This window comes from Falco cherrug, chromosome 11, assembly GCF_023634085.1.
Source record: "Falco cherrug isolate bFalChe1 chromosome 11, bFalChe1.pri, whole genome shotgun sequence".
In the NCBI taxonomy this organism is placed as follows: Eukaryota; Metazoa; Chordata; class Aves; order Falconiformes; family Falconidae; genus Falco; species Falco cherrug.
The window spans coordinates 32183210-32209436 of NC_073707.1; the positions used below are offsets into that span (position 1 = coordinate 32183210).

At 41.2% G+C, this 26227-nt stretch overlaps 2 protein-coding genes across 4 annotated transcripts in view; one reads left to right on the top strand and one right to left on the bottom strand.

Moving 5' to 3' along the window:
• Window positions 1–424: 424 nt before the first annotated feature.
• The window catches only part of VEPH1 (ventricular zone expressed PH domain containing 1), a 102015-nt gene continuing 76212 nt past the window's right edge, over window positions 425–26227 (top strand). For all 3 annotated transcript variants that reach the window (XR_008734485.1, XR_008734484.1, XM_027806661.2), the window contains exons 1-5: window positions 425–726; window positions 3302–3372; window positions 9288–9579; window positions 11612–11827; window positions 16275–16449. Coding sequence is in view for 1 of the 3 variants with exons in the window: in XM_027806661.2 (XP_027662462.1) it covers window positions 9442–9579; window positions 11612–11827; window positions 16275–16449 (529 nt within the window). In the remaining 2 variants the exon portion in view is untranslated. The remainder of the gene's footprint in view (window positions 727–3301; window positions 3373–9287; window positions 9580–11611; window positions 11828–16274; window positions 16450–26227) is intronic.
• Window positions 20177–25927, bottom strand: PTX3 (pentraxin 3). The gene is made up of 3 exons (XM_005440143.3): window positions 25559–25927; window positions 24626–25159; window positions 20177–21521 (listed from the first exon to the last, which is right to left on the bottom strand). Exons 1-3 carry the CDS (start codon window positions 25704–25706, stop codon window positions 20908–20910), a joined length of 1296 nt encoding a protein of 431 aa, XP_005440200.2. The 5' UTR covers window positions 25707–25927; the 3' UTR covers window positions 20177–20907.

Here is a 26227-nt window from a genome sequence, read left to right on the forward strand (position 1 = left end):
AAGGAAAGCATGTTCAGCTTGCATGGAGAGTGCTGCCAGAATGATTTAGAAATCATTTCTCTGCTAGAGCTGCCAAGCTTTGGAGGTGTTCAGGTAGGTCTTGGGCACTGGTTCCACCTGGGCAGTTATGCTTTCTAAGGGCTGGCTGGAGCTCTACAATTTGGTGAGGTGCAACGGGTGTCAACTGAAAGGATGCATTTCCTCCAGTGTCCTTGATTTTTCTTTTGGCTAATCTTCCTGCAAAGACACTGAAAGGGTCCGGCCTTCTCACCAGCTTCTGAGAAGAGGCCCCATAAGTAATATTAACTTCTGCAATTTCCTCGTTACTCTTAAGCAAGTTATTAATTAACTGAATGTAACCACTGGCTGTTGATAAATCCTCTTAACTAATTCAAATTCCATATCAAGCTCCGAGCATTTTCACTCAAGCTGCTGCTGAAGTTAAGCTTTGTGAAGAATTAGTTCTGATCTGTTTTTGAGTGCTGGAGTTGGGGAAAATGGAGAGAAGATATTTGTTTGCTTGATTCCACATGACAACTCCAGGGTAACTGAATAGACTGTACGGTTGGTTTGACAAGGCTGTGCACCGAGCCAGCAGCCTCGCATACCAGAGACGGGGGATGGAAGGGGGACTGACAACTGTAATGGATTTTTATCAGAATTTCTCTAAAGAGCGACAATTTCCCTTCAATTATTAATGTTTTTCAGAGATTTTTCTTCTGAGAGGTATGAATAACTAACTTAAATATGCATTCATTTAACACTTTCAATAATGAATAAATTACTGCATGGAAAGAAGTTGAGTAGCAGATCCAAATATTAAATAATGGAAGAGGTTTTTGAGAGTGTAGGAAATGTAGTCATTAATAGTGCGACTGTTACTGGTTTTTCTGTGAATGCAGTGTGGTTATTATATGTATAAATGTATTACAGTTATGTTTGTGAAAAACATTCTAAGGTAGCTTGAAGTACCACAGAAAGAAAAAGCAGTGCTTGTGTATGTGGTGTGTGACAGCATGTACATTAATCCTGCAGTGTTCTTGATTCATCCTGGGGCATCAAATGCATTTCACTTTCCTCGCTGTGCTCAGGAGGCACTTTGTGCCCTGTGCTGTAGCATTATTGCCTTATGTTAGGGGAACTTTGAAAACACCGGCAGGCTAGGGAACTGTTGGCCCTATTAAAATGTGCTGAAGAGAAACTAGAGAGAATTGCCAGGTACTTGGTCGGAACCTTAGGACGTTCAGTGATTGTTTGGTGACTGCTGTTTCAGGAGACTTTGAGGGACAGTGACTTTTGCATTCATTTATTGCTTCTAGCCCAATTTTTACTTCAAGTGGCATTCTTAGAGACCCTATCCTGTAGTCCCTCATGCTCTGTTCTGTTCAGTCTTTCATTGTCTTTAGGCAGAAATACACATTTATATATTTTGTAAAATTTTATAACAAGTTCTTTTTCTGTAACATCACTACAGTCTTCACAATTTGTCAGAGATATGAAAGCTTGTTGAGCAACACTTGAAAATGACCAGCTTTTGACAGCATAACCATGACAATGAGTGCATTGGTATTTGTTATATGAAGCAGTTTATTCCATATTAGCAGTGCGGTGTTTGTTTTAGCATAATATTTTAATATCATGAAGATATTTAGAAATGTAATTCTTACAAAGCTGTCTCATTGATGTTAGAAAATACTGAGTCTTGTGAAGTGTTACAGCATTCGTGTGTTCTGAAACAACAGTCAGATATAAACCTTTGATTTGTCATGCACTGAAAATTGTAGAAAAATCTCTTGGCAGCACATAGGTTATCAGGTAGGTATATCTACATTGAAAAAAAATATGGTCAAGTTATAAACTCTTTGCAAAAGTAGCACTTTTCAAGTTCATAAGTACATTCTTACCACTTTGCATCACTTAGGTTCTGCATGGACTGGTGCAGCCAAAATTGCCCTGGAGATCTGTGAAATCTCATTCATTTAAAGCAGCATCCGACCTATAAAACCTACTCAATAAGCCAATTTGTTGCAGGGGAGAATATTTACATGCTGGTTTTCAGTGTTCTTCCTAGACATGTACTTAATTCAAACTGCAGATAGTAGTATAGCCTTGCAGTTCTGGTAGAAGTGATGGATCTTAAAAAGAGCCTGTATAATTCCTCCGATTGTTTTGCAGTTGCTTCCAATAAGATTACTGCTTCCTTGTGTATAAGAACTGGATGTTGAGAGCAAGTCAGTTCACAGCTCCCAGGACTGCAGCAAGGTGTTTCACTAGCAAAAAAACATTTTTAACCCTAGTCTAATTAGTAGACTCCATAATTTATTGTTTCATCATCTGGTCCAGCTCAGCATCTATGGGATTTCTAGATGACATGAAGTGTGGAAACCTGTCATGACAGAAAAAAACAGAGAGGCTTGTAGGAAACAATGGCTGTCTTGTGGGAAGAGTTTAAATATATGCAGCTGATCCCATGGGAACTGCTGTAGTCTATTCACCCTGTGTGAAAATGATGCTCTTTCAATATAATCTTTAATCCTTTTCTTTCACTGAAAAATGTGAGAACTTAATTTAAAAGTTTTGAAAGAGTGCTCTATTTTACTGAGTAAATGCTTTTCAAACATAAAAATAAATCGAGTCATTAGTGTAACATGGAGGGGAAGGAAAAAGGTTCTCTGAAATATCTTGCAGTATTCTGTCCATAAATTGCATATGTGAATATTCTTGGGAAAGTTTCAGGCTGAAAATAACTAAGAAATGTATCTAGGCTTTCTTTTTCTTTTCCTGTATGAGCGCGTGTGGGGAAGGAAGAAGTATCCAGCAGTCCTGGAGATACTACAAACTTCAGTAACTGTTTGAGACATACTTTTTCTCATTCCACAAAACAGATGTTTCCTGTGAAATGGGGGAGAAGGATTTCAAGAAAAGGGAATCCTATCATATATGCACAGAATAGAAGTTTGCTTTGAAGTTAGTTCTAATCTTTTTCTTATTCATGGAAAAGTAAAATAAAGCTAAATATGCAGTTGTTGAAAAAATTTGTCCCCACCCCCAGAGAGAATGGAAATCTAAACCTTGCTTTGTTCAATCCATGCATGTGTGAATAATATCACAAACTCCCACAGGGTTTAGTAGAGCTGCTGTCCTGTTGGTTTTTTATGGGACCATGTCCTAAATATTAAACCCTGTTTTGTGAAATACACAATTGTATTCCTGGATGTATCATGCAGCATATATTTTATAGTCTGCACACAAGAGTGCTGAAAAGGCAGAGAGTTACTAATACTATTTTGCTTTCCTATAGTCTCTTTCATCCAAGGCATCCAAAGCACTTCATGCAACCCGGAGTATTAAGCATGGCAACATGTCTGCAAGGTAAGAATTTTTTTTTATTATTTTATTTTCCTTTTTATAGATAGAGTAGTCAAAGCATTGGGCTATGATTTGCCCAAGATTGGTGTGATAAAGCAAGACCTCTGGCCTCCCAGTCCTTTAACACAAGTGTCCCTGTTTAAGGACAATTCTCAGATGGCCTTCCTCTCCTGTGTCATTTTCTTGATACTTAAATCCAAGTTACTTTTTTGAACCGGGTGCTCAGTTTATAACTTTTAGATTTCTTTCTTTAATATTTCAGAAAATGAACGTTACCTTTTGTTATCAAAAAGCTGTGGTGCCTGTGGTAGTTTGGACCTTCAGTGCAGAATAAGAAACACCAGCTGGAAGTGCTCCAGCCAGGAGCTGTGCTGCAGCATTTGAGAGACATGCGTGGTGCCCATGGCAAACAGAGTGTTAGAGGAGAGCGGGGTCTGGGAAGTGCTAAATGAACCTTGGATTTGCTGGGGAGCCCTGGCTGTGTGCTGGGTTTGGAGTATCATCTGTCTTCAGTGTGACTCCAGCAAGAGGATTGTTTGTGCTTGCAGCCTGTTGTCTCCTAATGTATTCAACTGCAACTGGCCAGTGGCTTTGAGCATGCAGGGACCATCCCCGATAGCAGTGGGTTCTGTGTTTTGCTGCAGGGGGTGAGTTAGCTCAGGACTTACAGCGTTTCAGAAGGAGGTACTATTATGTAACTTCATGTACATGATCAGCTCAACAGTATAGTAAGGTTTTAATTGTGTCTTGCTTTGCAGTGAGCAAACTAGAAGATACTACGAGGTTCACTTAACATGAATTCTAGGTGGCTTGCATTTCCTAAAATTCCTTAAATATAGTGAGGGTTTTCTCGATTCGTGTTGCTTAGCATGGAACTAGATCAGCAATATTATTGCACCGTTCTTTGGGGGTTGCTTTTTTGGTTTCAGTGAGATAGCACCATCTGGTAAAATCAAGTAACCATACTTACATTTCAAGTCTTTTGAAAGTTAAGGAAATTATTCAAACTTCTTTAAATTTACAGTGAAGGAAATTCTACAAAATTTTTATCCTCTCCCCTTCCTCTTTGATTTAACAGATTTTTTTTCTTTCTTTTTTCTTGTCCTTCTAATGTCATTCTGCAGAATCTGAGTTCCTGATAAACTGTAAGACTCGGTCTTTTAGCTCAAAGTTCAATTGGCTTTTGGATGCCCTTAGGTCCAACTGCCCTTTTACATGGAATTTTTATTGTTAATCTTCTATTATTGGGGGAATTATTTTGCAAACAAACCAATTCAATTGCTTCAAGCTCTGAAACCTGTCAGGCTAGCCTTTATTCTGATTGCTTCTGATAAGGAGCTTTGGTAAAAAATGCTGTGCCTCCAGCAAGTTGAGTTGGAGGGGAACAGCTTCAAGGTCCCGGGAACGTAGGGCTTTTCCGCTTTTCATGACAAGCTGAAACTAGGTGTTGAAAATCACAATCAAAACTTTGAATTAGGTGTGGGACTGCACTATGAACCAGTGGAAGTGGCCTGTGTTATAAGCTGTTGTCTTTTTTTCCCTTCATAATGGTGACTTGAAGTTGCTTACAAGAGCTGGAGTCACTGCTTTGTTTCTGACGTTTTTGACCATAGGAAGGTACGGGTTCCTGCTGTGAAGCCCCACAGACAGTGTGCCAGTGGGGAGCCTTGCAGGGTGTACAGGCTTTGGCGAGACCCTTTGCCTTTGTGCCATTGCTTGTGTACATGGGACACAAATAGAAGTCTGATCCATCTCAGGCACTGGTCTGACAGATACAGTAATCTATCTAAATCTACAATCCTATCTAAATGAAAAGATACTGATAGGTGATGTGGAGTCAAGGTCATAAGACATCTCAGGAACCATATTCTGAAGCAGTTTTATCATCCAACCTGACGTCTTTTTAAAAACAAATTTTAAATAAATGACATGTGTATCATGTTTTTCCTTTTTTCAGTGCCAGCTAGCTATTAGTAGGGAACAGTGCAATCTTGTAGTGAGCAAGGAGATGCTTAAGGGACAAGTCTTTCCTTTTAAGACCTATACAAGAAAAGTATTTTCAGCACTGTTACACAATGTAACTATTAAGAAGATTTGCTATAATTCCATTTCAAAGAGCTTATAGTAAGTAAATGTTTTTCTGTATTGTCATTAGTAATGTCTATAAAACTTAGGTGAAAAGTGTTCATCAGGTAGAGAACAGGGCCTTTCTGAGAAACTTTTTCTGCAGAAGCACATTGAACAGAATATAATTTTCAAAAGGCTAAGAAGGGGACACTGTATTTCAGCACAGCTGATCAAATGGAGGGTTCAGCTTCGTTCCTCAAGCGTTTTCCTAAATTTTGTGTGCAGAGTTTGTTGTGCTGCTTACGAGAGTAATGTCAAAAGCCAAAGCAAACTTCAGACCCTCTTTTGTATTAATGTAAAGTGTTACAGAATGATAGCATTTATTCCTCTGGACAGAAAATCTCTTCTGTAGCAAGTTCGTTCACTTGTCCTTTTTCTTTCAGCGTGAGCTTACTGAGGGTTTTTTTTTATGTTCTTCCCAGGGAAGGATAGCTTTCCACTAACACAGAGAGTTCTGTTTTTCTCTATTAAAAACAACTGCCCTCAAGTGGACTAGGCTTTGTATTTTGTCCTACAAACAGAGCATTTCATTCAGAGATAAGGCCTCTCTCCATTTAGGTTCCTTTAGTCACCTGACGAAGCCCTTGTAACTTTTAGGCTGCTTTAGTCTGCATTCCTGAAATGCCTTACTGCTGGCACTACAATTAACAGCTTCAGGTTCACTGCTTGCCACCCGATTCCCCAGCTTTCCACTTGCTGTGCCCTTGGATGCTGCCTGGGGTAGCAGGAGAGCAAAACAAATGGTCAGGCTTTGCTTCCCAAGAACACAAGCACCTGTAACCATCATTGAGGGTGTCATGGAATCGTGAACAGGTAAAAAAAATCAGCTTGTGTCTGTGGCTTTTTGAACTTGTATTTTGAATTTGAGAATTGCTGAGTATGGGTATGATGAGCCCAGTCTCCCTCATACTTAACAGTATCCCCTTCAGTTTGGTGCCTAGTGATTTATGCCACAGCAATTGTCAGGAAGATCTAGCCTTTTGTGCTTTGGGGTTTGCTATCTTACTAGCTCTTTTCTGCTCTTGTCTTGTTGCAAATTATCAAACTTAAGTCTGGTGTAGAAATATTGATAGATTTGGGGAAATTAAAAAAAAAACAACCTACAACTGGACTTATTACAGGTTAAGTGCAAGGTGCTGTCTAGGTTATTAAAATAGAAGTTGTTTCATTGAGTCATTTCCAGAAGGTTCTCAGTGTTTTGCATTGGTTTGGCCTTTTATTTGACTTTTTGTGTTCCCCCTCCCTACCCTAAAAAAAAAGCATAAAAGAGTAACAGTGATTAAGGGTACTACGTATCTCAAAAAAGAAGTTTTACTGATCTAGTTTGTGACAATGTAGTACTTCATTCATCAGCTTGAGAGAAGAACCTACAGGAGCTGGCTGTAAATCCACGTGGGCCATCTAGAAGGTGTGCTTGGCAGATCTCTTCCTAGCCTCAAAATCGGTAAATATTCTGTATTAGATGAATAAATGAAGACAGAGGGGAAGTTTTTGTTTGTGACATAATGTATATTTTACTACATGTTCTCATGTCAAACTATGCCTGGGTTAGATACACATCTCACAGAGCTTCCTGCAGGCCACCACGTGCTCCAGCAGGCAGGCAGCAGCGGGCAGGAGCTCTTCTCTGCCTGACCCGATTGGCGTGTGCCATCGGGGTGGCTGTGGCTGTACACTTCTATAGCAGCTCCACCTAACGCAAGACTGTGTGGAAAAAGTGATGTTTGAGTCCTTAACTTTTCACACTTACTCAGCTTCTTATGCACTCTGTCCAGATTATGACTAGCCTATTTTTCATAAGATTCCCTTTTCCACTGTGCTTTACTTGAGCTAATATATGCCAAATCTGAGGCATTTCTCCTTCCTCTATGTAAAGCTACAGGGAAATTTTACTCACTGAAAACACAGACTAGATCATTTAAGCGATGTGCACAAAGGCAGACTGATCCAGTTCTAGCAACTGCTTTTCCAACATGTAATGTTTGAAGCCAACTCAAACTCTCGGATTAATGACTGTCATATTTAGTGTATGTGTACCTTAATGTCATAATTCTGTCAGCTGGGTAGTCATGGATCTGTTGTATTCCTGCAAAGACACGCACTAGTGGCTGAAACTTTCAGATCATTGCATACCTAAATGTGAAGGACATACATATATACACATACGTAAATGTAAAGGACATAAATATATGTTTACTTCAGAAAGACATTTTGATTCACGGAACAGCAACTAACGATAGACTACTGTGCAGTTGCTCTGACGCTGTGTTTGTCTCCACACGCTTCATTGTAGAGAAAATACTGGTGATGAGGAAGGTGTTGGTGTTGAAGCAGTGAGCATGTTCATTTGTGTACCAAAAGATTGCTAACACAGATGTAGTTAAAGCTCAAGGGAGCTTGAGGTGACCATTGAGCAGTGCTTGTTTGGTGTGAGGTTGTTGAGCTGTGCAGCAGCTTCCCGGGGCACAGAGGCATTCAAGTTTTTAACCTCTCCTTTCTTGTGCATCTGAGCTTACTCAGGGCCATGGCACTGTCTTTGCGTTCCCTTTGGCTGGCAGAAGCTCAGTATGCTTCTGGCCAGCGCAGCTGCTGAGTGCTGGTGAATGTCCTCTGTAGTTCCCCCCTTTCTCAGTAGGGGCTTGCACAGCAGGCTGTTCTGTCGCCCCGCTTCCCTTGCAGCTCTGCCTGAAAGGCTAGCAGCCCATGGAGCTCTGCACTTAGAGACACATTTTGGGGCTGAGAAATTGTGGCTTGTGGGTTTCTTTGTCATTGTGACTAGTGTTGGTAGGAAAGGATGGAAGAAGTGCAGTGCAATTGGGAGCTGAGGGAGGAGGCATTGCCCTTGTTGTGTTCCTACTGGTAAGGGCCATCATGGAGACCCCTGGAAGACTCAAGGATAGACATTTTTCTTGGAAAAAATGGCAAAGTCCAGGGAGGGTGTCCAAGCCCTACGGGATGTTCTGGGCTTGAAGGATCCTGTGCTGTCGGTCCCTTTGTCATGTGCAATGAGGCTGGGCCTGAAGACCCTCACTTCAAAGGTATATGCAGCATGACGCAAGTCCTGGCAGGCTTGGAATAACAAGTACTGCTTCTGAAATGTGGAAGGAACAAACTTCTATAATTAAGGCAAATGTCTCTTCAGCAGATGCTTTAAACACCAGAGTTTTGGGGCACAAGGACAGGACTGTCCTCTTTCACGAGTGTGTGCGTGGTGCTGAGCCCAGCCCCACTTGACTCTGCTTCTATTAAATTCCCCAGCCAAGAAGTGCATAGTTTCAACTCAGCCAAGTGTTTGTTTTACATGAGTTGAAAAGACTGCAGGGATCATTTTGGCAACAAAACTGACTGTTTTTCTAAACAAAAATCATTATCTTCTTGATCTTGCTAGTAGTGTATTTCTGGAGTCAAGACACAACAACTCAGAAAACAAATGATGTGGCTTCACCCACCTCCTCTAGCTCTGCTCTGCTACTGACCACAGAAAAGCGGTTTGTAATCCTTATGAGTTAGTCCAGTCACCTTCCTGCTCAGGTAATATGCAGTGAAATGAGAAAAATGTGGGTTTATTTATTTAGTTATGTATTGTTTAGCTAATTTTAAGCTATTTGGTGTTTGAGGGCAAAAGGTCCTTCAACATGCAGTTTGTGGTACTTGCTTAAGGACATCCTTGGATCAGGGGATCCTGTATCTAAAAAATCTTAGTTAAACTGGAAGATGACGGTTAATGCATTTGCTAATTCTACTTCCCCCCCTGCCCCCCCTCCCTTTTTTTTTTTTTTTTTTTCATTTAGGTTGGTGCCAAGGAACTCTTGAAATATGCCCCGGATTTATTCTTTGTATTAAATTGATCACTAGTCTGCAGGACTGTTTCTATTCTGTCCACATCTGAGTTTTTCATGCACATGGTGCATGCAGAGGTTTGGCTGAGCAGCAGCAAACACAGCCATGCATCATCTGTTTGGGCTGGTTTTGGCACAGAAGGACCTTTCACGTGCAGGGGATCTTTTCTCCTTAGACGATGCTGAAATCGAAGGAAGCCTCTCAGAAGCTCTTGAACAAATAAGAGTAATTAGTTCGTCTGTGGTAAGTGAAACACTCTCCTTAATTTTTCATGAGATCAAATGTACTGTATAAATAAAATATTAAAAACAGGGGCATGCACAATAGAACTTTCTAAAAAACTCAAGAACACCAGGCAAAGTGTAAGATTTTAAAATTTGGTAATCAAATCTAGTTCCGACTATCTGGAATTCCTTTAAAGATATTGCAATTTCCTCTATCATATTTTTTTATTAAATAGATATTTAAGGCATATTAAAGATTAACAGGAGGTTACAGGTATGTTGTATGTATAGTGTGTATTCTGTTTGCAGCAAAAAGTTTTCTGTGTGCTGGTAGGCTCATGGGTTTTGGTAAAGTCCTTAAAAGTGCTGTCCAAGAAAAAAAAACAACAAAACAAATCTCTTTAACTTTCTTGCTTCCAGTCTGCTGAAGGAAGGGAAAATATTTTTTGAGCCTTAGGATATTCAGTTAGCCACGCATATGTGTTCTCACAACCGCTTTTCTGGCACGTCATATAGCATGTGAATTTAGAAATCAGTTTTGGCAACATGCAAACCTCTGCCTCTCAGAGCATTCATCATGGCATTGCCGGTTGCATCAAGAACGGCCTCATCTATCAGGACAGCTGCTGTGCTGTGTGGCTTTTCTCTTTGGTCCATTTCTTTGACATCAATTACATTTGCAGTCTTTCAGAATATTAATCAAGATATTTTGGCCATTGCCACTGCTGTCTGTGATGTGCTTTGACTCGCCTAACTACAGATTATCAGGAATTTTACATAAATTCCCCCTAATACACTTTTTGAGAGAAAATGCCTGGATTTGCTACAAAATGTTTTATGAGCACACGGGTCTGTGTTGAGCAGCTAAAGCCGCGCCCTACTGCCGAGCAGCCGTTCCCACCAGAGGGCTCTAGAGATCGGGGAGCTGCTCCAGCGCTGCCCCGTTCCTGCTGTATGAACAGCCTGGATTTGATACGTTTTTCCTCAAATGTCAGGAGTTGCACAGCAGTGCGGGCAGGACCACTCTGTGCTCTGTGGCCATGCGCAGCCAGTGACCACGACTCTTGCCAGGGGTTTGTTCTTGTGCCATCCCAGCCAGTGGCTGTTAACTTGTTCACCTCTTCATCAATAGGTAACCTTATACAGAAGAGAAAGCATGTTTTCTTTTTTTATTAAGTGCGTGGATTATTCTGTCAGACCAAGCAAAGCTCATAGAGGGCTAGCTGTGCAGCAAGACAGAGAATTGCTTTGAGACAGACCTAAACGTCGTGGCTTCTGCCCGTGATACGCTGCCCCACCGTGCTGCAGCGCAGGGCCCCTGGGGCTAACTCTGGAGCTGCACTTCTGCAAGCTGGTGCTGAACTTGGCTCCAGCCTTTTAAAAATGTATGTGCCTCATCTAGCAAAACGAATGAATTTTGATTAATACTTCAGTCTGTCTTTCATCTTCATTACTTTTTAGGGTGGAACAGCGTAGGTTAGGCTGAGGGATGGTGATTGTGTATCGTGAATCTCTTAGTTACGGCAGAGTGCTGCCATTTCATATCCACCTGGCAACTGTGTCAGTAATTACAGGGGATTACAGGATTTTGTGATAAAGCCTATTTTAATTAACTTTTATTCACATTACACTGATACTAATTGAAACTAACTGTGTTTACAACAGGGACTCAACATGATGTGAAATATTTGGGATATAATGATTCCTGTTTCAGTTTTAGGATGGTTATGGGATAAGAGGACTGTGCAAGTGGTTCTAGGGCGTGTGGCTGCAATCTCTGGTCAAGAAGGCCATGCTTTGAGACAGACTACTAAAAATCATTTTATAACATAGTCCACACCTTGCAGTAATGAGATTGAGGACCTAAACCAGTGAATTCTCTATGGAATTATGAATTTCTGTGTTTTAATGATGCTAAGTGTTTGTAGTAAAGTTGCAAGTGAGAAAATGGACACCTGGCAGTTACAAAAACTTCAAGTCTCCAAGTAAATTTTGTGAAGTCCTTGAAAAGAGCGGGCATTCTTTGGCAAATGTCTTTTCATTTTAACCAGGACTACCAGACCAATGACAATGACCAGGCTGTGGTGGAAATCTGCATCACTCGCATCACCACTGCCATCAGGGAGACGGCGTCCATAGAAAAGCATGGGAAAGCCCTCGTGGCTCTCTGGGAGTCTTGTCTAGAGCACAACCTGAAGCCTTCTGGTAAAGATGAGGACACACCACATGCAAAAATTGCATCCGATATCATGAGCTGTATCTTGCAGGTGAGACTGAGCTGAAAGCAAGGCAGCGTAATTCATCCATTGGCTATTCAGTTTTGTTTTTTAAAATGTGGTTGTACTTTGTTTTCTGAGGGTGCACGAATGTGGCTGCATCTATTTAAAACCAAGAATATGACCCAAACGTTAATGTATATTATTACATGTACATGACATCCGCTGCAGTGAATCAAAAGTTTTGGCAGCTTCCTTATCTTTAGAAGTGTCTTGACTGTTTAGTGCCAGATTTCATTAATTCTCCATAAATTCCAAGTATTTGCATTTCATGTAAATATTAAAGTGGGAGACACAAGGCTATAATTCTCTGTGGTTACAGAAAGATTCATTTGAAAGCACTTAATACCAAGGCAGAAGTTGTTATTTCAAGTTTTTCTGGAAAACAGCAAAATGTCTAAGAGATTTTAATGATGTGAAATTTAGGTCAGTAGATATGCTGTCAGTAAGGAGGATCTCCCTTAACATTTCGATTGTAAAAGCTGGGTCCAGATACAACACAGAAAACTGACTTCTGAACTGAAATCCGATTGCTGCTACTCTAAATAGAGGATTAGAAAGAAGTTGTGCTCTGGCCAGGAGTGTAGGAATAATTTCTTAAAATAATTTACTACATGTTGGAGGCAGCAACAAGAAGATTAAAAAGATATTTGGGTCCCCAAAATATTAGCTAAAAGAACAGCTGAAGTTGGGTCCTATTTGTACTCAATAGTCTATGAATTATCACTCCCTGTGGATGCAAGATTAAGACAATGACATTTTAGTATATGACAGACTTTTGGGGATCAGAGTGGGCTATTCCAAGACTTCCTAAGAAAGTAAGATGAGGGTGAAAAGCCATTTAAAGGGGAAAAGGAATCTGGTATTAAATCAGGGTAATTTTGGGGGTGGGGAGTGGGCAGTTCTGTTTGTTTCTTGGGTTTTTTTTAGCTGGGAGTGCAGGCAGTATCATTCCTTGTTGGGAGAGGAATATAATACACTGGAGAGACCCATAGAGAAACCTATGTGCACAGTTATCTAAGTGGAATCGGAAATCAGGGTTGTTTCCAGGGTTTCAGCTGTGAGTACAATTCATGGGAACCAGCTCCATGTCAGGTGGAGAAACAGTTGCCATGAAGTTCCTTTCTGTACAGGCTGCGCTGGGGTGATGCTTGCGGTACCTCTATTTTGTAGTTCCTTTCTTTACCTCTGCCTCTTGAATCAGATGTGTGTGTGGTTTGATTTGGTGGTTTTTTTTTTTTTTAAGTTCTTGCATTATAAAAATTCAAACCATAGTGGCACAAGTAGGTCACTGTCCCATGGAAAGTACTACTTAGCCCCTTGTAGGATATATTGTTCCATAAACTTACTCAGATTCCTCATCTAGTTTGCCTTAAAGTGTTAAAAGTCCAAAGAGACAAAGAGTTTCAGAAAAAATATCATCAGTGCTGAATTTGCCTCAATGAAATTTTATTTTACAATCCTTTGGTATGGTCAGTTCTATTTACCCCCACTCTTTTACTCTGAAGACGCACAAAAAAGAGTACATAGCAAATATTAAAAGAAGGAAAAATATCATTTTCTGAAGCCCAAGTTCTTGTTGATTTTGGTTTGGGAAACTGAGGTGTATTCTAGCCAGATGTTTGGTCAGGACTGTGGATGGACCTTAGAAAGACTTTTTTCTGTACCGCACAGGCATCCCTGAGCCATGAACCATAAGCTGCACGCCCGCGCAGGGCACAGTAACACATCCCGTGCAGGCCAGTGGTATCTTGGGGTTGTGTCCCCACTGCTTTTGGTAGGTGCCGTGCTTTCTGATAGGCAATGCGTTCCTGGAGATGCTGGTTATCTCCCTTTCTGTCTCGTGTCCCTTCAGGTGGGACAGTAACTGGATTTGGATACTGATTACAGCACGGCTTAAACTTTCCAGACAAGAGGCTGTACATTGTAAAATCGTTTTTTGTCTCTGCGGTACTTTAGAAATCATATTTCATAAAAATACTAAAGTATGCAATGTCTTGTCTAAGCTTTCAGTTTGTGCTGTTGGCAACTGTGTACCTAAATCAAGCTAGCTCATATCCAGATGTTTTGGAGATTGCACTGTGTGGCAGATAACTTCAAGAAAAGAAAAGTTCATTGAAATGAGAAAGTTATAAAAGTACATTTACTGTTCCCAGAAACAGAGCTATTATCAGAAAGTTCCTTTGCATAAAAAAAGAAAGAAGGCATAAATGAGTTTTTGTACAATGCATGAGGGATAGTTGTAGTAGTAATGAATATCTGACAGATGGGTTGAATCTCACAGCGTGTTTCCGTTGATGTTAGCAGCAGGGAGGTCCCCTAGGTTTGCGGACATCACTATATCGTATTATTGAAATCTGTTTTTCACTGTCACCTTCACATTTTCATAAGTGTGCATTCATGCCCTGATACTTATAATGGAACAAATGAAAACTTTCTCCGTCCATCTGAATTCAAAACTTTTCTTAACTAAGTATTTTATCTTTATTGTAGCAAAAAAATAAATAAATTGTGCTTTGGTTGGAATTTTCTTTGATCTTTTAAATCCTATTTGGAGGGCCAGACCTTATCTTCCTATTCTTTCTGTGTGGAATCCTAGAGTATAATTTGGAGGCAGAATTTGGCTCCTACTCAGCCAAATATAATGAGGCATTATGTTGATGTAAACACGCAGCTGCATAAAGCTCTGTTCATTTTAAGGGCTTTTCTCATGGAAGATGCAGGTTTTTGTCATATGACAGTTGCCACAATGAGCCATCTTGACACCTAGGAGCTGCTGCAGCCCCATCTTCCTTAGAGGCTGGCAGAAAGGGACTGTCCTGAAGCAAGTGCAGAACTCTATTGCTTGGCAGGTCTCTGTTGCGAGGAAAAATCCTTATAGCCACTTAGCTTGGCTCATTTGTATTGGTTGAGTAGCATAATGCAACCTTAATTAGGGTCAGTCCTGCCCTCCGTGAGGCTGATGGCAAAGGCACTTACTGCTGATGGAGGCAGAGCTGGCCTAGGAGGCAACATGGCAGGGTATATGGCATAACAGATTTGTTATTTCTCAGGACTGAATTTATTTTTTCAGTGCTGAACGAGAATGAGCATGTGTTAAGTATGGACTGCCTTTGCACTATTTTTTTGCTTTCTGAAACATCTGGGCTCCAGAGGTTGCTTGCGATTTCAGATGCTAATTAAATATAATCATATTGCAGGATTATTTTCAAAAACAATGATGTACTCTAGTTTCAAAGAGATGTTAAAAACTGAGTGAAGAAGAGAGAAAAGCACTGATTAAGGAAGCTTCAGAGAGAATGTAGGTCCTCAGTTACACATTAACATATCCTATTAGTTTCAAGGGCAGTTATGTCTGGGAATTTAATGTGCAATAGATGTGTACAGTCTCTGCACACAATTTCATGTATACAAATAGTTGCAGAAAACCTTTTTTGACCTTAATGTCGAAACGTAAGTGTACGTGCAGGTACCCCCAAGACTGGTGAAGCTTGGTGCCATTTTGAGGACAGAAGGTAGTGGTCCTGAAAAATTTCACTTGACCCTGGTTTTCAGAGAAATTGTCTGGAGTTTAAAAAAGGAGAACTTAATTATTACAGGAAAGTTGATGATGAATACTAAAGCTATTACCTGGTGAGCAAGTCTCCCAGTACATTTACTTATGTGTACGCTTTTCCTCATTTCACTGGTTTGCTTTTTGATTTAGTTCCAGTGGCTTAGCATGAGATCTGGTTCTGGGAACAGAGGAGTCCTTTCTTCATGTAGTCTCGGCCAGCACAAAGATAGGCTAAAACTCAAGCTTGTAACACGCTTCAGTTTAGAAGAGGGAAGCTGTGACTTCTGCTGGTGAAGGTTTACCCGTACTTGAAATTGTCTCCCTGAGCCTTGACTGTGCATTGGGCTGCCCTGCTTGGGGCTGGAGGTTGGCATGGGGCACGTTACTGTGGTGGAGGAATGAAAGGTGGCAATGCCTCTGTTACAGCAGGGAGCAGTGTTTACCAGTCAACAGCACTGAGTGACTCTTCCAAGGTGCTTCGTATGCTTTGGAATGAAAATTCTCTGTGTGGATAATGGATACGGCTTCTACCATCTTCTCTGAGCACCAAACAAAAAATGTCTTGTTAGAAATGTTACAGCAGTTAAATGTTAACTGGTACACTTCATGCCATGTGTTCTCCTCCTCTTGCAGAAGACAAAAATAGGTGCATTATTAGGATTTTGTGGTGCAGTAGTTTCAGATTTCCTTACTTGCTCTTTCTTTGAAGTCTGCCTTCAGTGGTGTTACCAAAACATAACCTTTCTTGACATGTTTTTCATGCTCCCTCCCCTTCCCCCGTTGTTTTGATTTTTTGTTTTTCTACTCTGATCAGCATGAGACTTTATTTTAATCATTTTTTTCAGCTGCTTATTTTTCAGTGCTTTTTCATGTTTTTTACAGAATTACAATCGACCTCCGGTAATGGCCCTAGCTGTTCCAGTGGCAGTGAAATTTCTTCAGAGGGGCAATAAGGAACTGTGCAGAAACATGTCAAGTTATCTATCCTTGGCTGCAATCGCTAAAGCAGATCTGCTGGCTGATCACACAGACACCATTGTCAAAAGTGTCCTTCAAGGTATGACCTTGCTGAGATTTTTTGATTTAGTCCTTCAGCGTGCCCACCATTAGATTAGTTAGGCTGTATTAGGCATATACACATACATCCTCATACATGTTTTTTATGTATAATGTAGTTGTTTGTATAAGGCAGACATATAGACTATCTATAAACATGTGATAAAACATGTGAGAGCCAATCTAACAATAGACTATATCAAAGAAGACCTTTCAAGAATATGGGAAGTTACTGAACCTTGTTGACTGTGGAAGTTTCTTTATAGATTGGATGACCCATGGGGCAGGAAATAATCTGTATTGCTAGTGTACCGCACTAATGGACTTCAAATTATAAGCCATGATAGGAGACACCAGTTACTGGGCTCTTAGCCTTTCTATTAGTGTTATTGGCCATACTCCAAAATATAAATGGGGATGAAATGAATCCCATTCTGTGGCAAAATAGTCAGATGTAAGATATAAAAGCTTTTGTAGTGGTTCTTTAATTTTGCCTACATTATTAGCTTTATATAGAATATTGTTGCTGAACTCTGTACAGTTTACTTTTGTGGTTTAAAAAGCCAGAAATATTCATACTTCTACAAAAAACCGTCCAATTTAGTTGAAGTAGTAAGGTTCACAGTATTTGTTGCAATAGAGCACTACTGCAGTAGTAAAATCACTGTTTTTCTTCAAGTAGGGGTAGCAGCGTAAGTAGCAGTAGCTGTCTAATTATTCCAAGAACGTTGTTATGAAGATGTTAAGCCTTCAAATTAAATGTGTGCATTCTGTATTTATTAAAAAACATAGTGTATTATGGAGCAGCAGCTAAGATAGAAAGTAATTTTGTCCTTGAGACATTATGGAAAGGGTTTGCATATTTCAGTCTGCTTTGTTTAAGGAGGAATGTATAATAAACATGATAAATATGTATGAGGTATGTGATAACATTAATTGAGTAGAGTCCAAGAACAGAATATTGCTAACAACTTATAAAGCCACATGGATAATTCTTTTAAGACTTGTGACATTAGTGTTTATGTGTTAACATTGTGCATTACCACTTGTAACTCAGTACTGTTAATTAAAAGAAATAGATTGAAACAGATTTTATGGTATAGCCATAGGTTTTGGAAAAGTGATACGCACCCACAACTGAAGGTTTCATCGTGACTGTGCCTGAACAGTTTTGTGTATTTATGTTATTCTACCAGCAGATGTTGCTGTGGACATCAGGTTTGGAAATTGGAAGAGAGCACTCTGAATAGGCAAAGTGCTTTGCTCTGCATAGTGGCTTAATTGCACTGTAGTAATTTGTATTTCGGGCATAAAAAGGTTGGTTTGCAGCAGGCTAAGAACCACGCTTAAAGACTGTGTGTTTGCTGAAGGGAGAAGGGAAGCAAGAGGATAAGCTGCTAAGGATGAATTGACAAAGCAGCGTGCAGTCAAAGGGCCTTGTTCTGGTGCTGCACAGACAGGGCTCAGCCTAATGGCACCAGCGAGACTGACAGTAGACTTTGGCCTGTTGCCCGTGGGTGTTTGAGAGCTAACTGGATTTTTTGATTACTTGGGGCAACTGTTTGGCTGCATAATCGGTTTCTTATCTTATTAGTTAAAAAAGAGTTCTTCAGAAAGAGTGTTTAACTACTCTGTTCCAGTTAGTGTGAACTCAGCTTCTAAACATGCAAATGTCTGTACTGCGCCCTGATGCTGACAGGCGCCGTGCTGATACCTTCCATCAGCATAAGGGATCAGGCAAATTTATTCCAGTTTCCAGGGGACAGCAGCAAAACTACCCTGCAGTCATCTTTGTAATCTGAGAGTCCCATGGCTGCTCCACCTTCCAGAGGAGCTCAGGCAAGGGGTGTGGATGTTGCATTCGGCAGAGAGCAGAACCGGGCTCAGCAACTTGCTCCCAGCACGCATGCCTTGCACTTGCTCCTTCATTTCTACCTTTGTAGTGCAAGAGCAGTGGGTTTTCTGTAATTAGAGTCCGAACTTCCCCAAAACAGTGTTTACTTGGTGTTTTCCAAACAGGCAAAGTAACTGTTGACAAAGAAAAATATAGCTAAGCTGGGAAGGAAAGGGAGAAGCATGCTAATGGAGGTGACTTGTGGTGCTGGGCAGGAGGGGACTAAGCTTTGCTAGTCCGCAGAGATGATAAATGAAGAGCAAAGCAGTTGGAGAGAGGAGAGTTTTTCAGCTGAGTCAGTGAGAATGAGAGGACTGGCTTTGTATTTGGTCACCTGCCAAACCAGAACAGAGATAGAAGAAAGTTACTTCCAAGACAAGGCATTTCAGGTATGAGGTATAGTAAGAAAAGTAGTCGGGGAGGACTTCTGGTAATCTTTTTGAGGATTTTGCTTTTTCTGCTGTGTTTCATAGACATTTGTTTTTATTTAATGGAGGGCACTGTATGGAAAGAGGATTTGAGAGTGGTTTTGCCCTTGCACGACGTTGGGACCTCAAGTGGTTTTTGTAAGTCTGAAGGTCTGTTTTCTGACTGACAGCAGAGGAACGGAGGTAATCTTTCATTGTTCTGTAGTTAAGGTTATTTGCAGATACTATCTAGTAAGGGATTTTTGTTGTGCTTACTACTAAGCATTTATAATTCAGATACATTTTTATTGCAGAGTAATAGGAGAAATTCCAGCAATTGGAGTGGTTATTTTTTACCTTAAATAAACAGTGTTGCCAAAACTTTGGAGCAGGTCATATAACTTTAGGTATGATGCACAACCCCCCTGAATGGCTTAGTAATGTGAAAATTACCTTGTTACAGATTTTTCTTACTACTTTTGTATTATGGAAGGATCTGGTAGTTGCATCATATTCAGGAATAAGCATGGCAGCAACATGTCAAGAAACTTTCCAAAGTGAGTTCTTAGGACGTCTGTAGAGAATGAGAAAGACAGAGAAACATGTGAATAGAGCAGAAGGGTGGGCTGCTTCCAGTGGAAATAAGAATTGCTTTGAACAAGATGTTTTTCACAATAACTTGTTCAGAAGCTTCATCAGGTAGTGAATAATTGTTCTTGTCATAAATGGTTACATATCCAGCAAATGACTGTTCATCATTGTCTACTTCTGCTCTGTTTTCCACACGCAAATCACCACCTGTGTCTTGGCTCAGTGCATATGCTTCTTATGCACTGTATCCAGCCCTATATTTTTGCTGGATTTCAGATAAGCTTGTGAACATGAGAAAAAGAAAGCTACTGCCGCTGAATATTCATCAATTCTGCCTTGTACAAACCTCCTTTTATCATCAAGCGAGTTGGTTACTTTGGATATCTAAAGGTATCTTAAAATGGAGTATGTTCTTCTCAGATGGCCAGCATTGAGCATGAGGTAGCGATTGATTTACTTTATTTTATTTGGGGATATTTCAAACCCAATCCTTCCTTCAGCCTCTAAGCGCTGTGCTAGCACAGCCTCAGGTCACTGCACATGTGTCAGCATGTCAAAGCATCTCTTCCGTACAAGTGACCGTGCCCTTGTGGGAGAACTCCTAGAGTGGCAGATCCTTGCACGTGGCAGCATTCACAAGAGGGATTGTTATCATGACAGGTCTTTATAGCTGTCTATGGCTAATGCTTGGATTTCAGTCCTCTGAGGGTCTCTCTGTTTGTATGAGATGTTGCTATTTATGTTCTTTTTCTTTTAGCAGCTAAAACTGCACGATTCAAACCACAGAAAATCCCCAATTGGTACTTTGAGTTTCAGTGCATGAGAAGTATGGAGAGTTTTAGTTTAGTAAAGTGTATCTTTATTTACAGAGCATCTTTACAAAAATAATTTCAATAAAATTATTACAAAGTCGATTTACAATATAATACAGCTGTGTTTTCTCCAAATGTAACATCAGATTATGATGGGGAATATTAATTTTATATGTTAGGTCAATCCATGGCATAAATAATGCTTTAAACAAGGAGCTAGTTTTGTTATAGTCTACAAATTGCTAACAATGATTAATAAACAGCACATTTCTTGGTTTATGTGGTTCCTCTGTACAATTCACATTAGCACTATGAAAACCAATGACTGGAGGAACCTGGCAGATGCGCAGCCTTACGTCTGTTCTGCAAAGACTGGTCAGCCGGAGAAGTTTGCTTCAGCAGGGATACCAGGAGCGCTGTTCAGCTCCGCAATGCCCACAGCGCCTTTCACTTTGATGCATCAGAAAACACGTGCTAGAGAGACAGTGGCCATCTGACCTCAGGAACAGGTTTTCCAAAATCATGCCTTGATGTGTGGAGTTGTGTGTGGGGGGGCTTATTATTTTTCTCAGTGTTTTGACAAAACAGCAGAGATCAAATCCTGTTTCCATAGTATCTCATTTTATAAACTTGCAACACTAATTTTCCTTGGGAATTCAAGAGACATGGGCTGCTACAGCTTTGTTTACTCGTATGTATTGGTATTCAGTCTTCGTGAAATACGTTCTCTACTTTAGAAACTGTCTTGCCAGAATTTAAGAAATGTACTGGGCTCCCCCGTACAGCAAAACTTCTGTGACTCCCCACCCGATGATGTTGCCCCTGGTACTGCATGCATCTTCTTCACTCTGTGCTGCTATCTCTTTGGCACTGAGCACTCTGTCCCACATGTTAAAGCCAGTTAATTTTCCAGAGAAGGCTAAAGCTTCATCAAATCCACCTCCAACACAGCACCCATTCCTTTCTTGACCAATCTGCAAAATCCCTCCATCTGGAATGGTGTGAGCATTGGCAATGTCCAAGGCACTGGCTGCAAGCTCTCCCTTCACCCACAGGGATGCAGATCCGTTCTCCGAGCTCCAGGAGCTGCAGAGATGGATCCACTTCCCAGGAACAACAATGCTTTTGACAGCTAACTTGTGTTGATCACCACCAACAACAAGCACCGCAGACTCCCGGCTGAGATAAAGCTGGATTTCATATGGATTTAACTTGGTTCCGTAGGAGAAGACAATAGTTTTGTCCAAAGCCTCGGTCACCTTGATCCAGATACAAGCAGTAAAGGAGTGAAGGTTCATTCCAGCAGTTGAGTGAACGCTCCCAAATATCTTTTTTGAACGCATGGGAAATAGAACCGCTGTTTCACACCCTGAAAAAGTTACAAAGATTGTTAGGTAAATAAAACCTAGTCTCTTTGTACATGCACAGTTAGGACCCTTGACATATGCTTGCTTCTGGGCTTCTCAAAGGGAGCCGAGAGCTCAGCTCATCCAGTGGGATGTAGGAACCCACCTATGGGGTGCTGTGAAGAAGCTTCCAGATCTGATGGATGAATTTGCCGAACACTATGGCAAAGGGGCTAAGGGCTAGTCAGGCTGCAGGAGCAAGGCTTGGCTCTTCTTGCACTGCAAATGTGTTGTATTCTGTAGTCTTGTGCTATGCGAAATGACGTTTAGGTTTAATGCTGCCTGTCCTCCCTGGTGCTTGCCATGGGAAATTGGGCTTCCCTGAGGGTCTGTGTGGGGCAGATGTCTTCTGTTCTGACATGCCTCCTGGGAGAGCTTCTCTTTTGCTGGGTTACCTAGAGAAATTAGTACTTTGTGTTGGGTAATTACATTGGGTAGTCCTCTCTGTTTCATTTAGGTCTTGTTTTAGCCTTGTCTCCTTTTTCAGTATGAAGTGATGGAAATGGTAATGTTATGATGGGAATGGGTTCAGTGATCTATCAAATGGCAGGTTTAGATACTGTGCCATTCCTGGGATAGCAGTGTGAAGCTGCTGCTGTGGCAGGAGAAACAGAGCTGCTGGGTAGCTGTCACGAGCAGTTAGGCAGTGTCCCACAGTTGTCTCATGGAGAACTGACTGGCAGAGGAGAAGGGGACAGGGGCTACTGCGAAGCAGGCACAGGGAGTGTTGACAGAAGCATGCTGGGATGTGTGTTTTCATTATCATGACTTCCTTTTCCAACTCTGCCTTTAGGGCTGTTGGTCGGTAACTTTCATGTGCACTGGTAAAGCATGGGAAATGTGTAAAAGACTGATATTTTTTTAAATGGTTCATCTCTCATCTGCAATTAATCAATATGTTGATATATAGAAATTAGTTAAAATCACTAACAGAACTTAATGAAACTTGGAAAAGTAACTGATGATCACTAGACCCAAGCCATTTTTGGTATTCTCTGTACTGTTCCCTAGTTGTATATAACTTAATATTCTAGGCGGTACAGGCGAAAAGGCAGCCCCCTTCTACAATTAAGCTGGTTCGCTTCCTGTTCAAACAAGTTAGAGGATCTAAAATGTCTAAACCGTGTGTGGAAATTTCTGCTTCAGTGCATGAAGGACTCTTTGTGTCCTCCAGGATTGTGCTGCTGTGTTATTTCATAGACTGCTTCCCTTCAACTTTGAGAAGATTTTACATTTCTTCTTTGGCTTTTTTGAGGAGGGGCGGGGGCAGCCAACAACTGTTGGGATACTCCTTAAAATGCTACTTGGGAACACTATTGTGAAAAAGCTTTTAATTAGCAAGCTTTCAGGCTTTATTATCAAGGCCTAAACAAAATTAAAAACAGCCTCACTGAAGAACAAAAAGTGTGATTAGGAAGTCCCTGAAGAGTATGGCTGGCAGTAATTCAAGATGTGAGAAATTGAAGTCAGTTGCTAAAAATTCCCTTGAAAAAAAAATTTCCAGAGACATGCTCTGGAAGTACTTTAAAATGTATCCCTTAAATTAAAAATAAGAATATTTGTATAAAAAGTCATGTAGGAACCAGTGGAAAGAATCTGGATTTCTACTGGTGAGACTGAGATCCTTAACGCTGATCAAGTTTGTTACTCTCATCTAGTGCAGAGTAGCTGACTGCAAGGCTGGCCGTGTTACAGGAGGGAGATAAAGAATGAGCTCATGCTTTCTGGAAGGCAAGATGCGTGTGTTTGAGAAAAAAGGGATATGCTGTAAGATCTACTCCTGTTACACAAAGATTACTGAAGTGTTATGACAAATAAAGGAGTAAAAGCAATTTACTTATAAAGCTGAATCCATGCCCTGCATGAAAGGATAGATTCACATTAGATTGTAAAATGCTTTGGTGTAAACTACTGTTGTGTTTGTATTGCAATAGGTTTGTGTATGTTGTTGCCTTTGCTTTAGCAGTTATGAGAAGCACCCCTTGCTTACTTGAGTAAGAGCTCAGCGCTGGTGGTACTGCTAAGGGTTGCTGGCAAGGCTGGTGTAACTGCACCCCTAATTTCCTATTCACACACCCCTGCAGGATTCTGCAAGTGCAGATTTCTGTGGGGTTTTTAAGCTGCAGTAACTTAGATTTATGGAAAAAAATGGTCATTAAAGACATGTCAACATTTAGATGACATGTGGTGATAGCTACCTGGTAGGCAGAGTTGTATTCAAAGTAGTTATGTTGTGCATGTAGCAATTTTGCACCCCCACTTGAAATAGATGGGGGTATGATTTCCCTTCCCCAAGTTGCTGTAGCTGCTTTTTGGGTGTTATATTAAAGTGCACAGAAAAAAAAATTACATAAAATTTGGTACATGAACTCAGCTTTCTATGACCACCTCACTTGCTGACCAATGCAAACATTTTGGAAGGGCGGAAAAAGACCCAAAAAACAAAACACCACCACCACAGTGTTACTAATTTTTCCATGCTTGAGGAAATATTCTGTGCTGACAGTTGCATGCAGTGAATGTGCCCTCCCTGCTGCAGGAAGCATGCTTAGCTGGTTGACATCAGCAGTGTGTCCTTGGATTTAGATCTGCTCTTGGGCACTTGCAGTTGGTGAGACAATGTTTAGTTTAGGAAGAGGAAGGACACATGCATGAAGACAACAGGAGAGCTCAGTGGCTAGTACATAGGCATAGGAGTTACCAGCTGGGAAGGTAAAAGGTAAGCAAACATAAATTGTACGTTTGCAATATGTTTGCTGCTCTCTGGCATTCATTTTAATGTGGGAGAGCCTGCAGGAGGTGGGATCCTAGCTGCATTTGCCCTGTGTAAATGACTTTGAACACTTCTTTGATCCCACGCTGAAAAGTTTGGTGCCTGTTTTTTGAGATCAGTTAATGGGTTCCCTCCCTGTATGTACAGACTGCTCAAAGCTGCTTTGGATTTAGATTCATAAGATTGCTTTGGAGTTGCATGCAGAGGAAGGTGCTTAAGAGGGGTGTTTATAGGATGTCTGTTTGGACAGGCCCAAGGGAGCTCTCTGGTAAAGCATAGTGCACGTGGACTTACCTGCTGGCAGTAAGTGCTGAGCTGCCCATTTCTGCGATGCCTTCAGTTCAGCTCTGGTTTGCTGTAGCTCTTTCCACAGAGAGTTCAAAATGAGATTGTCTCCTCTGGTGGGACTGAATTTGTCCTGCTGAAAAGCTGTCTCCTGAGCCTCTGCCTCAGACCTCCTTAGCCAAGTGCTCTCCAGGCGGCTGAGCCTGCTGGACATGTTGTGGCTCAGCAGCAGAACATGCTCAAGAACCTTTCCTTGCTCAGACTCATGAAGCCGCTTGGCTTCTTCAGCTTGGTCACTGTTCCTCACAAGCACCTGCTCTACCTGTGACACGATGTGGGAGGTGACTTTTTCAACTGCAGCAGTGAAGGTGCCTGCGAGGTTGGTGGTGAGCTGGCTCAGCTCTGCTTTCAGGGTCTGCAGGTCCACCTTCAGGACCTCGTCCATTGCCTGCAGCATCATGTTCTCTTTCATCTGCGAGTTCTCAAGCATGATGAAGAGCTTGTCCCATTTAGTGTGCTCTCGCTGGCAGTCGCATGAAACAGCTGGAATGGAAGATACAGATGTTGCTATTCCTTTGTTACTTACATTTTTAAACAGAAGTATTTGACAAAATCTTGCTCTGTGCAAAGCTTAAGTGCTCCAGACCGTCACTGTGTTTCCCTCTATTATCAAAACAAAAAAGTAAAATAATGTGTACAATAGCAATTCTAAAACTGTGATCATCAGTCTCTTGCAGGAAGACTGAAAAATAAAGAGTATAAAGTAAATTCCAAGGCACACCATCCAAGTGCTTTAGCACTTGCTGTCAGTAATAATCTACTGGTGCAAGCACATGCTTCTTTGTCTGGAAAAAAAATATTGTTTGTAATAACTGCTTCAAGAGACAAGCAACAAGGAATGCAATTCTGCACTTAACACAAATTTAGTTTAAATCTACTTACTTTCCTCTGTACCAAGACCTGGACCTTCAATTTCATTATCCAGATTCACATACATGAGATCATAGTCATCATCTTCATCCAGAACAGAAACAGAAGCCCTGAAAACACAGAACAGTGTAAGCAGCAAAAGTATTTCTTGGGGCAGCATTCTCTAGCTGCTTCCTGAAAACAGCTGGGCTGTCTGGAGCTCAAGTCTAAGTCAGACTTCAGCAGAGACAAGACTGCGAGTGAGATGCAGTGAGCCCCTAATAAATGCTCCGAGTGCCTCGGCTTGAATGAATGAGCAATGCTAGTGCCAGTGTTGTAATAAGAGCACTTCTGACTGTTGGTTTTGGCCGGGAGGAGAAGGGGGCGTGCAGCTTGCTCAATTCCAGCCTTCCAGGTTTGCACTGGGGGAGATGTGCTGACTCGTGGAGGGGAAGAAATGGGGAAAGCTGCTCTTGCGAGCTGCCGCTTCCCCTCCCAGAGCAGATTGCTGTAACGTGCAGCAATGCGAGGGTGAGAGCGGGGGATGAAAATCACTTGGAGTTCACAAGCCTACAAGCGCAGACTGCATCAGTTATGTTATTTTTGTGTTGTTTCTGGGAAGGGAAGTGTTCTCTGCAAACTAATTTTGTAGTTGGTATGTGCCAGGGCTCTGGAGGGGACTGGTAGAAAAATAAATATACC

Bases quoted from the DNA above. Each gene is read 5' to 3' on its own strand.
- PTX3 (XM_005440143.3), bottom strand. From the start codon at position 25,706: ATGCTGCCCCAAGAAATACTTTTGCTGCTTACACTGTTCTGTGTTTTC. The intron at 25,160-25,558 runs GTAAGTAGATTT...CTTCCATTCCAG, and splicing joins AGGTCTTGGTACAGAGGAAA to CTGTTTCATGCGACTGCCAG. The intron at 21,522-24,625 runs GTAAGTCCACGT...TAACTTTTTCAG, and splicing joins TCAGCACTTACTGCCAGCAG to GGTGTGAAACAGCGGTTCTA.